Genomic DNA, 16,336 nt, shown 5'->3' with positions numbered 1-16,336 from the left:
CTTTTTGAGTGAAACACAGTCTATTTTATTTAAGTGCTGAATTAAGTGTTTCTTGTGGGGAAGGAGCCCTTTCATTTGCATGGAAAAACCCCAGTGTCTTTTAAAGAAAAATATCAGGGCTGTTAAGCTGTAATTATACATATTGGCAGTCTGACATTTGTTAGCTACATAATAATAGATCTAAGTCCAGTTGCACATAGGTATGGTAATAAAAGTGATTTTCTGGGAAGGAAGCCATGCATGGTCTCACGTGCTTGTAATCTCAGCACTTAGGAAGGTGAGGCAAGAGACTACCTGGGCAACATGCTTAGCAAGGTCATTATGAGCTCCACCGGAGTATTCTGTCTCACCCAAGAGCTGAAGCTAGAGCTCAGGGTAAAGTATTCGCTAAGCATGCACTAGGACTAGGGGTCAACTCTAGCACCATAGTAAATATTTTCTGAAAGGAAAATTTAAATTCCCTATTTGTCATATCTAAAACAGTGCAACTGAGACAGACATAGACAAAAGATGAAGTGATTCTAGACTCTATTTCTGACTTTTCCATTTGGTAATGAGATGTGTGTGCTAGTCCATATACTGTCTCTTGAGTTTTATTCTTCATATTAAAAGAAAAAAATGGCAAGTTGGGAATAGTGGTGCATGCCTGTAACCCAGGATTCAGGAATTCTTGAGCAGGGGGTTATGAGTTCAAACTAGCTTTGGCTGCATAATGAGAAACTAGGGAGAAAAGGAGGAGGGAAAGGAGGGCCTGCCTACACTAGATGAAGAGATTTGTAGGCACTCATACACTTTAAAATTATCAGAACCTATTGTGCCTACTATTGGCCATCACGTACTTTGGGAATTACTAGCCACTCAATTTGAGAGTACTGTTTTTTTTTTCTATGACATGTATGCCTTATAAATAAGTGAACATTGAAAAATATTATTTGATATTTGTGAGAGCAAAATTTTCTAATGGTCGCTTTTCCTTCTCTCAGTTTATAGACCAGCAACAGTTCTACCTGGCTCTGGACAACCAGATGATAGTAGAAATGCTCAGAACGGACCTCTCCTACCTCTGTAGCCGCTGGCGGATGACAGGCCAGCCCACTATCACTTTCCCTATCTCACACACCATGCTTGGTAAGGGCTGAATGAAGCAGGATAAGTCACATGTGTAGTTCCTCAGCATCCCACCATAGAGCTACTCCTTACGGCTTAGCTTCTGTGCCAGACAGTTTTCTAAGCTCTGGACACAGTGGCCAAAAGGCATGGATGGTTTCTCTTCTATTTAAGCTTATGTTTTAGGAAGTGACGACAGTAAGTATGAGACAAATGGATACCTAAGAATATTTCAAGTGCTTTGAGAGCCATAATCTAAAAATGGAGCAGAGAATAAATAGCTTTCGATGATTTTTGAGGCACTTTTCCAAGAACTGTATTCTACAATTCTTTTTAAAAGCAGTACTAGTATACCTACATCTATTTTGTCCCAGTGGATCATCAAGATTTCTAGGGAAGTTGCCAAGTTCCCAAGTTCTCCTCCAGAAGCTTGTCTTATGAAAATAGGAAGGTCTAGCATGGGGAAAGTGCAAAGGCTTTCGCTTTGTCCTGGGGGCAGGAAGAGGTGCTGCCTCACAAGGAAAGACTCTGTTCTGAGTTCCTGCAGGATGAAAAGACTGAGGCAGCTCCTTTCTTTCTGTCTCTGCTGTTGCTTCCAAAGGTCTGTGTGTACTGCCAAAGTGCATAAAATTCCTTTCCATTAAAAAGAGCCATTTATCACGAGTCATTTAAAATCCAGACAGGCTGGGAAGAGTTCTGGTGGCATCCGAAAAGGACTTCAAAATAACAAGAGCTGAGAAAGTAGGGTAGTCTTTGTTCTTTTTGTATTTTATCTTTACTTGACATGATGAACAAGCGTCTGTTTAAGAGCTAATGTATTCTCACAATTGTCTTCAAATAGTATACAGTCTAATTTAGAAGGCAAAATTAATGAATAATAGTAATAACAGTAATAGAAGACATATTCAAGACAGTACATTAGGAAGTACTGAGGCACTGAAAGTTACCAGGGTGCCAAAGAAAAATTTTCAGCTGATGTGAGACTTAAGCTTTTGGAACTGCTTTTGTTTTTTCTTTTTTTACAAGATGTTATGTACGTGAGGGTACATACAGGAGCATGTGTTCACAGAGATCAAAAGAGGGCATTGATAATAAGCCAATTCAAGCCAAATTAAAGTAAAAAGGCAGGTTTATTGGGGGCAGCTGATCTCACAGGAGGAGGTCAAGGAAGTTGCCCTGCAGACAGGGAAACAGAAAAGGGCGTGGGGTGCAGAGAGAGAAAGTGCACCAGCAGCACAGAGAAAGGAGAAATGCAGATAGAGGCCAGAATGTCTGAAGTATATAGTGAAGACCTGAGCCCCTGGCTTGAAAAGTTCAGGGTAGAGAGCAGGGTATGCCAGCCAGGTCTTGAACAGGTAGGGACTAAGGGATTCTGGGAGAACCTAAAGGGCAGGTCTGCTTTAGTTTGTTAAATATGCACCTCAGCCCCTTCTCCTGAGTCTGAAACCCAACAGGTATGAGATCCCCTGGTTTTGTGAAGCACCTGATATGGCTATTATTATTGGTGTTGGTGTTTTGAGACAGGATTTCTCTGTGTAGCCCTGGCTGTCCTGGAACTCTGTAGACCAGGCTGGCCTCAAACTCAGAGATCTACCTGCCTCTGCCTCCCAAGAGCTGGGATTAAAGGCGTGTGCCACCAACACCATAGAATTGTTAATCTTCACATAGGAGGAGGAAAGAAGAATGAGATCTTAACTGGGCTGGGGGCTGCCTTGAGTGAGGCCTGGAGAGAGCAATGAGCCTGTGTGTGAGGCTGGCAACAAGGCCAACTTGAACATAGAGTACTCTGATGAACAAAACTGGCAAAGTACGGTAGGCTCAGATTATGAAGACTTAGACTTTGAAAGTCAGCAGAGACATTTAAAACAAGTTATATTAGAAGTTACATAAGAGGTTAAAGCTTTCAAAAGTTTTTGAGTAAGGAGTGATGTGGGGAAACCCTGCCAATTAAAGTCACAGTCTACCTTGTCCAGCTGCTCATGGAGGATTTCCTTTACCAGCTGGGCTTCCCCTTCTCTGATCTTGTATGGGGAACCTGAAATGCCCCACACTGTATCCCTGCAGAATGTCGGGTATAGCCTTGGTGAGATTACACGTTTAAGCTTCCTTTCTTTAAAGTTTTATTTATTTATTATATGTGAGTACACTGTAGTTGTCTTCAGACACTCCAGAAGAGGGCGTCAGATCTCATTATGGATGGTTGTGAGCCACTATGTGGTTACTGGGACTTGAACTCAGGACCTTTGGAAGAACTGTCAGTGCTCTTAACTACTGGGGAAAAAAGGGGGTGCTGGTGAGACAGCTCAGTGGGTAAGAGCACTGACTGCTCTTCTGAAGGTCCTGAGTTCGGATCCCAGCAACCACATGGTGGCTCACAACCACCCATAATGAGATCTGACGCCCTCTTCTAGTGTGTCTGAAAACAGCTACAGTGTATTACACTGGAACGAGCAGGGCCGGAGCGAGCAGGGCCAGAGTGAGCTCACGGCCATCTGTACAGCTACAGTGTACTCATTTACATAAAATAAATAAAATAATTTTTAATTAAAAAAAAACTTCCTTTCTCTCAATAAGAACCTGTCCAGCAGGCACCTGAAATTCTTGGAATGCCTCTCCAGGCAAATGCATTCTTCAGTACCCTAAATTCTAGCTAATGAAACTTACTCAACATGAAAATCCCTGCCCCCTTCCAAAAAACAAACTAACAAACAAACAAAACCCCCCAAAAAAACAAAAAAGCCAAACCCTGATAAAGCCCTTGATTTAGTCCAAATAAAATTGAGCTGCCTCTTTTAAGGTGATTATCCTCATGGCTAGTGGCCAACAACCCCTGGGGAGAAGGGAGGACCACAGAATGACATGAAATGAGTTGTATTTAGGAGATTTTAGTTGTTGACAATAGTTCTGTTATCATAGTAGACTGACATCAAGAAAACTAGTCAACATGTGAGGTGAGGAGATAATATTCTGCATTGTAGTATTGAAAATTGAAGAAAGATGATACAGAGCCACTTTGTTTTGTTCTGTTTGATGTTTCCTTTCTTTTTTGTTTGCTCTTTTATTCTTTGGACACAGAATTTTACTCTATGGCCCAGGCTAGCTACAATCTCACCAAGCTGGTTTGAACTCATAGCAGTCCTTCCTATTTTAGCCTCCCAAATGCTGAGATTACAGGCATTTGCCACTATATCAAGCTATTTTATTCCATGTGTTTATTCTTGTTTCGTTTGATTTACGTATGGATGTTTGTAAATATTTATTTATATATTTATTTATTTGTTGTGTGTGCACATACAGGTGCTCGTAGTGGCTCTTGTGTGGAAGTCAGAGGACAGTTTGCAGAAGTTGGTCTTCTCCCTCTGTTATATGGGTTCCAGAGATCAAACTCAGGTTATCAGTGTTGGCAGCAAGTGCTTTTACCCATTATGCCATGTCCCTGACTCAGTTTGATTTCTGAGACTGGGTATTATATAGTATAAGCTGTCCTCAAACGTGATATATAGCAAAGGTTGGCTTTGAACTCCTGATCTTCCTATATCTACCTCTCGAGTACTGAAATTACAGATGTGCACCACTATACCTGGCTTTTATTGGTTTTTGTTATTTTGTTTTTGTGTTTTGAAGCAAAGTCTCACAATATGCCCAGGCTATTGTGGAACTCATTATATAAATCAGCCTGTCCTTGAACCCATGGTCCTCCTGCCGCTGAATCCTGAGTGCTATCAGAAAGGACAAATTGTAAAAGGCAAATCACAAGACTAAAAAGCAGGTAATGAGTACCCTGCTAGAGGATTTTAAGTGTATATATACACATTTATACATACATTTGCACACACCAAGGCTCATTGTGAGTGATACCATCTATGAGATACTTATCATAATGATAATCCCAATGATGCAAGGGGAACAAACACTGACCCATATCATCATGGCCAAATTAATGAAAGCAAGCAATTAATTAAAGCAAGCTTTTTTTATTCATGTGAATGGGCTACCTCCCCCTAAAGTGTGGTTTAAGAGGTCAGCCTTGGACATGGGCAAGGTAAGAGTTTTGTCAGGGGTAGGCAGTTTCCAAATGGGGGTTTTGACAGGCTAATAGGTGGGGTTACAGGAAGAACATAACAAAATATTCATAACAGCCTTTTGAAACAAAGGTAAGGTTGCAAGGGAGTCATAACAACTTTTTGAAACAAAGACAAGGTTGCAATTTCCTGGAAGAGGCAGTACAGAACCATTTGTAGTTAAGGTTACAGGTGGGTGGGCATAGTTCAATCCTTGAGAAACAAAGATTTAATTATAAACAGGAAGTAACCTAGTTTGCCTTTAATATAAGATAGCTTTCAAGCCTAAGATGGAGGTGGGCTGGTTCATCAATAGTATGTGTCATAAACATTTGATAAATAGTGCTGGGTACTTGTGAGAAACAAGATAATGCATTTGAAGAACTTAATCTTTACCATTTGTCCATTCTGCAGTGATGTGGATTCTCACATTAATAATTGAAGTACAGCCAGGCGGTGGTGACTCACTCCTTTAATCCCAGCACTTAGGAGGCAGAGGCAGGCGGATTTCTGAGTTCAAGGTCAGCTTGGTCTACAGAGTGAGTTCCAGGACAGCCAAGGCTACACAGAGAAACCCTGTTTCAAAAAAACAACAACAAAAATTGTTGTGTTGGTTTGAAATAATTGAAATATTTCCCCCTAGTTCTAAGATAAAATGACAAATAACTGTTTCTTTTAATCCTTACTTTTAAAGATGAAGATGGAACCAACTTGAATTCAAGTATCTTGGCAGCACTCCGAAAAATGCAGGATGGCTATTTTGGTGGGGCCAGGTAAGTGATATATACCCTGAACCGGGGAGATGGAGCACAAGAAACTGTCACTAATGCTTGAGCCCTGCTTGTAATATGAGAAAGTTAAATTTAGATCCAAATAGATGCTGCAACAACACATACAGTTATAAGAATTCACTGCAGTCTTTCCCAAGCCATCATTTCAGAAAGCACTTGAGATGGGTTAATCATTATGAATGATATGATCTCAGTTTTAGTGCTGCTCACCAAGTGTCTTCATACCCTTTGCTCAAAGGTCTTTGAGCAGATGTTACTGGCTTCCATTGATTCTTGCATGCAAGAATTATTACTGAGTTATAAAATAGCCTTCTAGAAATTTGTCTGCATACATACATACATACATACATACATATATCCCCGACCTGCGGGACCTAGTTATTCTGTGGTTTTCGAGGGGAACCAAACCTGGAATAGAATGGGCGAAAAAAGGAGAGGGAGGCCTTGCAGATCTTTTGTCAAAGCCTTGTTTTACTAATGCCCAATGGCATTATATATACACGTTACAGAAAAGGGAAATGAGGAGGGGGTGAGGGAAATCCGGCTGGAACAAAGGAGGAGAGGGGAACATCTGGGCGGATGTTTGATGGGGAGTTGTCTCTGTGAAGATCAGCTCCAGGCACCTCTCAGCAGATGTCACGTATAGGCGGGCAGGGTTACAGCAAGAAGCACAAGACTGAAGTCACATAGGCAAATGACTGCCACTTCAAGGTCAGCAGCGTCTGGTAGCTAGGTATGAAGCAGGCAGAAGAGCAGTAGAGCCCTCCCTGTTGAGGTATTTTGGTATTTCCTGCTAATTCTCTGGATCTTGCTGGAGGCAGGCACTGGTTCTGTCCTAGCTAATGTCCTGGAGTGAAGGAAACCTTTTCTAACTATTGTGGACTGTCCTAAGGAATGTGTTTGACCTCTATTGCTGGCTCTGAGGAAAACCTGTCTAGCAAGGCAGAATACTTGAGAGAAATACCAAACTAAGGACAGCTTGGTATTAAGGATCCCGGTTCTCAAGCCTCTTGGCTCTGGGGTGCCAAGCCAGAGAGTGCTCAGAGAGTGCTTTTGGTTTCCAACATACATACATACATACATACATACATACATACATACATACATACAAACCGAGGCTCATCTGACAGTGTTTCTATCACTTTGTGTACATCTAGAATTGGAATTCTTATATATAAAAATTATCCTATTTTGTGGTTTATGATTAATATATATTCTTTGGATTCTTATTTTACTCAGTATATCATGACCCATTCCTATTATTATTTCTTTTATTTTTCAAATTATCCAAGGTCTAGCCATTGGTAGCCCCTTTAAACTGGCTTCCTTAGAAAATTAATAGCACTAGGCAGATCTCTGAGTTCAAAGACAGCCTGGTCTACAGAGTGAGTTCCAGGACAGCCAGGGCTATAAAGAGAAACCTGACCCGACCCGCGGGTCTCAGTAATTCGGGGGACACAAGGAGGGTCGCAACCTGAAAATAAAGAATGGGCGAGAGAGAAGACAGGACTCAAGGAAGCATTGCTTGTCAAGAGCCGTTTACTGAAAACAGAAGCTCAAATTTAAAACAAGGTTTTGGAAGGGCGGGGGGCAGGAGGGAGTACAGTGAAGAATTACAAGATCTTCCAGGGGTCATGGGAACCCCGAGGACAACAGGTAGGGAGGAAACGGTTGGGTAGGTAACGGTTTCTCAAAAATCAAGGTACACTGATCATTCTTATCTCAGGGCCAAGCAGGAAACTTGTGGTTGCCAAGCAGAATATTTGTCTCTGGATACTAGTCAGGTGGAGGCAGGCCAGCCAAGGGCCATTTGGCTCCCAACAGAAACCCTATCTCAAAAACACAAAAAAGAGAATTAGTACTATTAACTTCATTTGGAGTTTTGGATTTGGGTTATTAAATAGAAACTGATATGGCTCAACTTAATTTATTACAATGTATACAGTTTTCAGATTCTGTCTCTTATGTTCAAAATGGTCCTTTGATAGTATTTTTAAAACTTTTTGAGATTTCTTTTTATTTTTATTCTGTGTGTATGGGAGTTTTGCTTGTATGTATGTCTGTGCACTGTGTGTGTGCCTAGTGCCTACAGAGACCAGCAAACAGTATCAGATCCCTCCAGATTGGAGTTAGAGACAGTTCTAAGCCATCATGTGGTTGCTGGGAATTAAGCACAGGTCCTTTGGAAGAGAAGTCAGTGTTCTTAACCACTTAGCAGTCTTTCCAGCCTGATAGTATTTTTTAAATGATGTTATAGATTCGTGTGATTTATCCTCATCCTCCATCTACGTCTCTAATAGCAAATACAGTTTTTTAGCAGACATTCAACATAGTGTACAGCAATGGAAAGCATAGAAATAATCTGTTGGAGGATTGTAAACTTTAATTAGTGGCCTTTCTTTTAAAATCTCCCCAACACACTTAAAATATGCTTAGCATTCCTTTATTGACAAGTGTGGCTTATTTGTTCATCTGTTTAATTTTTGGAGTTGAGCAAAGGTTTTTGTTCATGCTAGGCATGTACTCTACTAGTTGAGCTATATTCCTAAAATTGTGTTACTTAAAAAAAAAAAAAAGATATTCCCTAAATTTCTCTTTTCTGTGTACCCTGTAATTATAAGGATCCAAACAGGTAAATTGTCAGAGTTTTTGACAACATCTTGCTGCACACACTTAAGTTTCATGGACCCTGGACCTGAGGGTAAGCTGTACAGTGACGATTATGATGAAGACTATGATGATGATCTGGACTCTGGCAACTGGATGGATAGCTATGATTCAACAAGTAATGGTAAGGAGGCTTTAAACAGTGGTGGATGGCCAGACAGTAATACAAATGATTGTTTAGCTTCGTTGTTAAAAACTCAGGCTTCCAGCAATCTCACTCCTCTTTAATACACCTAGATTTCTACTCTTGTTTGCCTTCATTTTTCTTCCCTTTACTTCTCTTTGGTTTCTGGTCTAATAACTCTGGGGTGACCGCTTATGGAGTGTGGGGTTGGAATATGCCTTACTAAGATTAGGGAGGATTTCTTTCGTGAGCATTTGGAGTATCTGGCGATTTGAAATGGAAAGAAACACTGGTGAGTAAAATATATTAAATCAGTTGTGTAGTTGAGAATATCATACATACATATGAACATACATGCATTTGTATACATTACTTTTGACACTAAGAATAAGTAATATGAAATTTGATTAGAGTTATGTTAAAAGTTTCTCATAATTCAAGGTATATTTTATGTATCATTAGAGGCATATATTGATAGTTGTGAGGTCTGTATAGTTTGAAAAAGCCTAGTCAGAATGCCTGTTGCTTTATGTGACAAACTAGACAAATAATGTATATTTAATAAATGCTGAGGATATGAACATAATGCCATGAGCAAGCACTCTGATAGCATGTATTTAAAATGACTGAGAAGCACTGACTGCAGTGTCAAAGTACTGACCCTATGCAAGACAAGAATTACATTGTTTGAATCCCTAAAAGAGAATAATGGTCAATAAGAGAATGGTTCTTCTAACTTTCTAAATTTTGGTGGACCTGTTTTTGTTGTCTGGGTATTTGACTGTTAGCATCTATCATAAGATACTAACAAGCATAATCTCATATAATAAAAGCCAACACATTAAAGTACTAAGTACTACTTTTTTCTTAATTTGGGCTCAACATTTACTATATATCCCTCTATGTCTGCTTTAGTGTTTCTTTTTTCATAAACCATTTTTAAACTTAAATGGAACTGACATCTCTTTACTCAAGTATTTGGATTATATTCAAGATTAAGATACCTGTCACTGGGATGCCATTGAATATGAGTTCCAGTCGTACAGCTCTGCTAGTTTCCATTAGTCACATGAGATCACTGAGGGACTTCTGGAGAGGTCACTGAAGATTGCCCAGAACTAGATGATGCATGACTTTGGTACTGATCCCAGCACTGTGTTTCTCTAACTGTAACATTACAAATCTTCATGAACTATGACATTTCCATTATCTGTATGCAGAGATGATTCTAGGTGGGTCCTGCCTTTGGACACAAAGTTCATGTTCAAGAATTATGCAATAGAGTTACAAAAAAACCCCTCATGTTTTGAGTAAGTTCATGATTTTATATCAGGACTTATTCATAGCTTTCCTTGGCTTCATGAAGCCATAGGGCTAGAGATCCTTGTAAGATGTATACCTGCAAGAGAGTGAGTCCAAGAGAATACAGAACATATATACTTTCTATAACAATTCTCAGTGCCTTGGACACTGCTTGTTCCATAGTAACAACACATATTTGGTGAATAAATAAATAAACAAATATTGACTAAAAGGCAAGGTTTGTGATCGATAGTCCTATTTCACTAATAGCATATAAAGATGCCTTTTTGCTAGTAATTAGAACTAGTGTTTGTACACTCTGTTTACAATTAACTCAATATTTGGTGGAAGATTTTTGCCCTTTTCTGGCCTTTCTTCATAAAAGTCTCTTCTGCTAGTGGGCCTTGAAGGGGCCCGTCCTGCTCCTTCTCCACTCTTATCCCCCTTCTGCTACCACTGTTGTCACACAGAAATAATGAAATACTTGCTCTGCTTGTTCTGGAACAAATTCATACTGCTTTTAACTTTTCCTGTGTCTCAGAAAAATTGAGGAGCAGATAGGTCCTGATAAACGGCCATAATCTCTAAATGTTAATCTTTGAGGTTGTCTAATGATCACAAGCTCTTTTTTCCTCCATGAGCTAAGAAGAGCCTACTTCTGACAGTGTTTAAGGTACAGCAGCCAGTCATTCTGACTGCTCTGATAGATTTGGAAATAACTAAAGTGTTCGTTTTTGTCTCTTCCCCTTTCCCAACTAACCTTGCAGCTCGCTGTGGTGATGAAGTTGCCCGTTACTTAGACCACCTTTTGGCACACACTGTTCCCCATCCTAAACTAGCTCCTACCTCACGGAAGGGGGGGCTAGATCGGTTCCGAGCTGCTGTGCAAACAACTTGCGACTTAATGTCCTTGGTGGCCAAGGCCAAGGAGCTGCATATACAGAGTGAGTAATGCCATTAGTCCCTAGTGTCAGACAGAAGGTGGCATGAAGCCCAAGATGAGGGCAGGATGCTGATTATCTCATAAGCAGGAAGTTGGGTTTGTTCGCTGCTTTGTTCCTGGCCTCTTGGGCAGACCTAGAATTTTGTAGGCACTCAAATGCTTGTGAAATCAAGGAATTAGGTGGAGTCTTGATATGGATATTGTCACGTTATCTGGTGTAACCAGGAAAACAGCAAGACACAGAATAAAAGAGTATATTCAATTTTAATATAGAAGTAAGATGTGGAAGAAGAGCTTTCTCACTTGGAAAGATTACTTCTTTGAAGGTAATTTTGTTTAAAGAGAAAGCATCATTACAATACTATAAAACAGGAGAGACAGACATAGAGACTTTGTTTAAGCTACAACTGGCTCTCCCTTTATGCCCACTATAATTGTGTACCCAGTTGTTCTAGGCATGCTGTCCCAAATAGAATACTCATTCTTCCCAGTATTGCCACAGTCTTCTCCATAACCAGTACCTTCCTTTAGTAGTGTTTTTAGAGGAGGACACCTTCTGTATATTTGAATAGTAGCCATGGTTCCTAAGGGCTCCTTGGCCACACCTACATGACTTGAAGGTTACATTATACAAGGATGAGAATGATTGAGATGCATGTTCTTGCTACCTAAATCTTCATTGACCATTACTAACCAGATACTAAATGTGAGCACAATGGTATTGTTTAACATTGAGAATAGGGAAAAGCTTAGTATACCCATTGGTTATGCTCCCTATAGAAAGGTTTTAATGCAAGGACATGAACTTTAAGTTCATTAAGTTGCATTTATCATTTGTGAATCAGAAAACCAGAATTTAATTTCCAGAAGTGTTATTTACTTGTTTGGCTAGTTATTTGAGCTCTGAGTAGTCCCTCTGTATAAAATGCTGACAATGACACACAGCTCTCTCCTTGGAGGTTATGGTAAGTATTTTAACTATGTAAGTAAAACATCTTAGGAACATCTCAAAGTTGATCAGCCACTACATGTTTTTGATTCCCTATATAAATTCATCCAGTTCCAACCTCTACAAATCAAATGTTAGCCTAGGAAAGCCCAGAAAATGTAACAGAGTTCTTTATGTGTTTTGTTATATGAAAATATCAGTGATAGCATCTTTTTGATAGTGACCATATTAGTAAACAAAACATCTCATGTTTAGTTGATGGCACAATTACAGAAAATCCTTTCAAAATCATACAAATATTCATTGATTATTTTAAAAATCATTTAATATCCTACATTTCTTTTTATTGAAGTCAGTGAAGGAAATTTTCATCATTTTTGTTCTGTTAAGAAATGACCCCGGCTGGTGAGATGGCTCAGGGGTTAAGAGCACCGAATACTCTTCCAAAGGTCCTGAGTTCAAGTCCCAGTAACCACATGGTGGCTCACGACCATCTGTAATGAGATCTGATGCCCTCTTCTGGAGTGTCTGAAGACAGCTATAGTGTACTTACATTTAATAAATAAATAAATAAATAAATCTTTATTAAAAAAAAAAGAAATGACCCATATGTTACATTCCTGCTGCAGTCAACAATGGATGTGTTTTATTAATATCCTACTTATCTTAACTTTTCCCATAAATGTTAACTTCCTACAGATGTTCACATGTATCTTCCTACAAAGTTATTTCAGCCTTCTCGCCCTTCACTCAACTTACTTGACTCACCTGAGTCTCCACAAGATAGCCAGGTAACTGCACATATTTCTGTAAGCTTTTTGTAAAACTGTTGTTTTTAATGGATGTAATAAAACTAGCCAGCAAGATTTCTGGTGTTAAAAGACCATCAAATGAAATACATGTCTTTTTTTTTTTTTCCAATGTGCTATCCATTGCGCCAGAGCCGAAATATGTGTCTTTTAAAGGTTACTCTTCAAGTAGGCAAAGTTTTCTTGTTAGACTTTGAGAAAACTACGTAGCTCTATCATAGGGCTTGTTGGTTTTGATGTTTTGGCCTTGCTTTTCATCAACAGTTTTGGGGAAAAAAAATTGAAGCAGAGTCACAGGTAACCCAGACTGGCCTTAAAGTTACTATGTAGATGAGGATGGCCTGGAATTCCTGATCCTATTGCCTTGGCCTCCCAAACACTAGGGTTATTGTAACCAAAGGTTTCGAGGTGGAAGGATAACTTATTCTAGGGCATCATCTACTTAAGCACTGTTAACCTAGTTTCTTTTCATCATTGCTTACTCCAAAGGTTCCTTCCGTTCGTGTAGAAGTACATCTTCCTAGGGACCAGTCTGGGGAAGTGGACTTCCAGTCATTGGTTTCACAGTTGAAGGAGACCTCAAGCTTACAGGAGCAAGCTGATATACTCTACATGCTGTATACAATGAAGTAAGTATACTTTAAGGTACATATTGTAAGGAAGTATAACATGTTAGTCAGCTTTCTATACTATAACAAATAACCTGGGGTAATCAGCTTAATAAAAGAAAATGTTTATTTAAAGCTCAATTACTTATTTTAGTATTTATGTTTTTAAATTATTTTACTATGTGTAAGAGTGTTTTGCTTACATGTATGTCTATGTACTCCAAGGCCAGAAAAGAGTGCCAAATCTCCTGAAACTGAGGTTATAGATGGTTGTGAGCCACCATGTTGGTGCTGGGAATTGAACCCTGGTCCTCTGGAAAAGCAGCTAAATGCTTGCAACTGCTGAGCAAACTCTATAGCTTAACTTGTTTTCTTTTAACTGTTTTTTCTTCTGTCTCAAACTCATTTTTAACATAGTTCAGAAAACTATTTTGTTGTTGATAAGGAAGATACAACAAAGAATTTAACAGTTCGTATTTTCTTCTACTGAATGATCAGGTTTCTACTCATGTTTAGTATAGTTTTGTATATGGTAGATACATAGCACTCCTGAATTATTTATTATTCAAGGGTTAAGGGTTTAAAAAGCCTCTAAATAATAACCTGAATTTTATTGTTGATTATTTTAGCTATATAATATTGCTCCTTTTCATATGAAAAAAGGGGGAAAACAGGTTTTATTTGGGGGGTTTCATTCTATGATTGGTTGGCCCTATTGCTTTGGGGTCTGTAATGAGGTACCAGATCATGGCAGCAGCATAGGCTAAACCATTCACCTAATAACTGGGTTACAAGAGGGGAAAGTAATAGAACAATGTCCTAGTATCTCCTGCCTATTGGGTCAAGAATTTAGTCGCTGGGTGAGGGTCAGCAGGGTCAAAGGCCACATCAGGAATGGAAACTGAGTGACCCTTTCCCTCTCTAGGGTGGTATAGGAAAAAGCCTCATGGGGAGCCTCACCCTCTCTCGGCAGTGATAGGACACTCCTGCATATCAAGGGCAAGCTGAATGGGGAAGCCATACTTCATCTCCAGAAAGCAGTAAGGCAGCAGCCCCTTTGCCCCAGTGGTACATTATTAAAAGGGGCCTGCTGGAATGGGGTTAGTAAGCTCTACATTATTGTAACATATTACACAGAGTCCAGGATACCAGTGAAGATTGATTGTCGCACCAAGAACCAGGAATTCCTCAACTTGAATGTGTAAAAGGAATTGATAGAGGCAGCAGAGATAAGGCAGATGCTAGGATTAAACAAGAAAGCTTGTAGACGGACTATCAAAATGCTTCAACAAATAAATGAAAAAATACAGTGAAGTTTCAGTAAAGAAGTAGAAAGCACAAAGGAACCCTAAATAGAAATTTTAAAAATTAAAAATACAATAACCAAACTGAAGCTATATACCTATCTATTTGTCTGTCTGTCTGTCTGTTGGTCTGTCTGTCTACCTATCTACCTATCGATTGGTTTTTCAAAACAGGATTTCTCTACATAACCATGGCTGTCCTGGAACTTGCTCTGGAGAATAGCCTCTAACTCAGAGATCCATCTGCCTCTGCCTCCCAAGTGTTGGGATTAAAAGTGTCTGTCACCGCCACCTGACTCTTAAGTGCTTTTTAAATATCTATATTGGTTCTTTCTAGTTTTGGTTTGTCCTATAATGTTCACATTCTTCATTTTGCTGAGAGCATCCTTATGATGCTATTTAAACATGATCCACTTTCCTTTGTATTGCCTTTAATTGATAGTTGTCACCACAGATTTGATAGATTTGGATTCAGTTTTTAAAGCAAGACAAATTCAGAGGTGGTTGTATCATTCCAGAAAAGCATGTAATATGTGGCTGTTACTTTTTCTCTAATGTGGAGAGTTAACCCCCACCCCCAGGCTTTGTACATACTAGGCAAGTGCTAGACAATGATCGTGGACTTAAAGCTAATCTTGGCTACATAGTGACTTCAAAGCCAGCCTAAGCTCTATGCAGTGCTTCAGAAAAATAATGGCTAGGGATGTTGTTCAGTGGTAGCACTTACATGTTATGCAAAAGCTCCTGGACTGTATCACCAATATGGTAACAAGAACAACAAGAAGATTAGTCAGATAGTTTTCACCTATACTTTCTTTTCTTCTAATAATTTTAGTAGCTAACACTGGCCACTCCCCAGATCTATTATTTCATAAGGGGTTGCCAAATCTTAAGTTTTCAAATCCACACACTGATCTTTTTAATGTGCTCGTTTTCAACAACTTCAGGCAACAAGTTCATTGCCTGTTGAAAATTCTCAGATTTGTTTCTCTTAATCAAAAGCAAAAAAGCTTAAGAGTTAGTATAGCATTCAGGAGCCTCTATGATAAAGTTCCTGCCTGCTTCTGGACCCCTCTTCCACCATCCTGTGTCCTGTAATTGGGGGTGTAGCAATACCATGCCGTTTCTCACATCTATGCATGCTCTCCCATCTCTCCCTTCTCCTCCTTTCCCCTGCCCCTCCATAGATGTGATCCCCATTTACTCTCAAATATTCATTCAGGCTCTATTTTCTAAAACCTGTAAACCTTTTGCATAAGCAGAGTATAATGATTAAAATTTATTCTATCTGTGGGGACCTTCTTGTCCTCATTCTTCAGGATGATTGACAGTCAGCTTCTGACATAGCCTCTAAGAAGCTAGCTTGAAACCTGTCCCTTTCTGAACCTCTGTTCCTTAGGCAGCCATCTAACATAGTACACATGACTGTTGCTGTATTGCCTTGCTATTTTCATGCATTTATCTCACCCCTCTACATGAAACTCTTTGAATTCAGGGACTTTTTTACTTATTTAAGCTGCAGTGCCTGCCACATGTAAGTATTTTGGACAAATGAATGAGCACCCTTATTCAGTCCTTATACATTTTAATGAGGGGGTTACTTAATAGTAAGTACAAGGCCCTGAGTCTAGTTCCTAACACAGAAGAAAATACAAAAAAACAAAAACAAAA

At 39.4% G+C, this 16,336-nt stretch overlaps 1 protein-coding gene across 6 annotated transcripts in view; it reads left to right on the top strand.

Moving 5' to 3' along the window:
• Phka1 (phosphorylase kinase regulatory subunit alpha 1) overlaps nucleotides 1-16,336 on the top strand; it is a 127,612-nt gene that overhangs the window by 74,490 nt on the left and 36,786 nt on the right. For 4 of the 6 annotated variants that reach the window (XM_031365998.1, XM_031366010.1, XM_031366001.1 and 1 more), the window contains exons 16-21: nucleotides 984-1,128; nucleotides 5,863-5,941; nucleotides 8,581-8,750; nucleotides 10,820-10,996; nucleotides 12,644-12,735; nucleotides 13,243-13,382. In XM_031365998.1, the coding sequence (XP_031221858.1) occupies nucleotides 984-1,128; nucleotides 5,863-5,941; nucleotides 8,581-8,750; nucleotides 10,820-10,996; nucleotides 12,644-12,735; nucleotides 13,243-13,382 (803 nt within the window). The remainder of the gene's footprint in view (nucleotides 1-983; nucleotides 1,129-5,862; nucleotides 5,942-8,580; nucleotides 8,751-10,819; nucleotides 10,997-12,643; nucleotides 12,736-13,242; nucleotides 13,383-16,336) is intronic. The other 2 variants (XM_031366025.1, XM_031366035.1) reach the window with 1 other exon arrangement.

This window comes from Mastomys coucha, chromosome X (genome assembly GCF_008632895.1).
Source record: "Mastomys coucha isolate ucsf_1 chromosome X, UCSF_Mcou_1, whole genome shotgun sequence".
Taxonomy (NCBI): domain Eukaryota; kingdom Metazoa; phylum Chordata; class Mammalia; order Rodentia; family Muridae; genus Mastomys; species Mastomys coucha.
The sequence above is the reverse complement of the archived record's forward strand: the minus strand, read 5'-3'. Positions and strand labels throughout refer to the sequence as shown.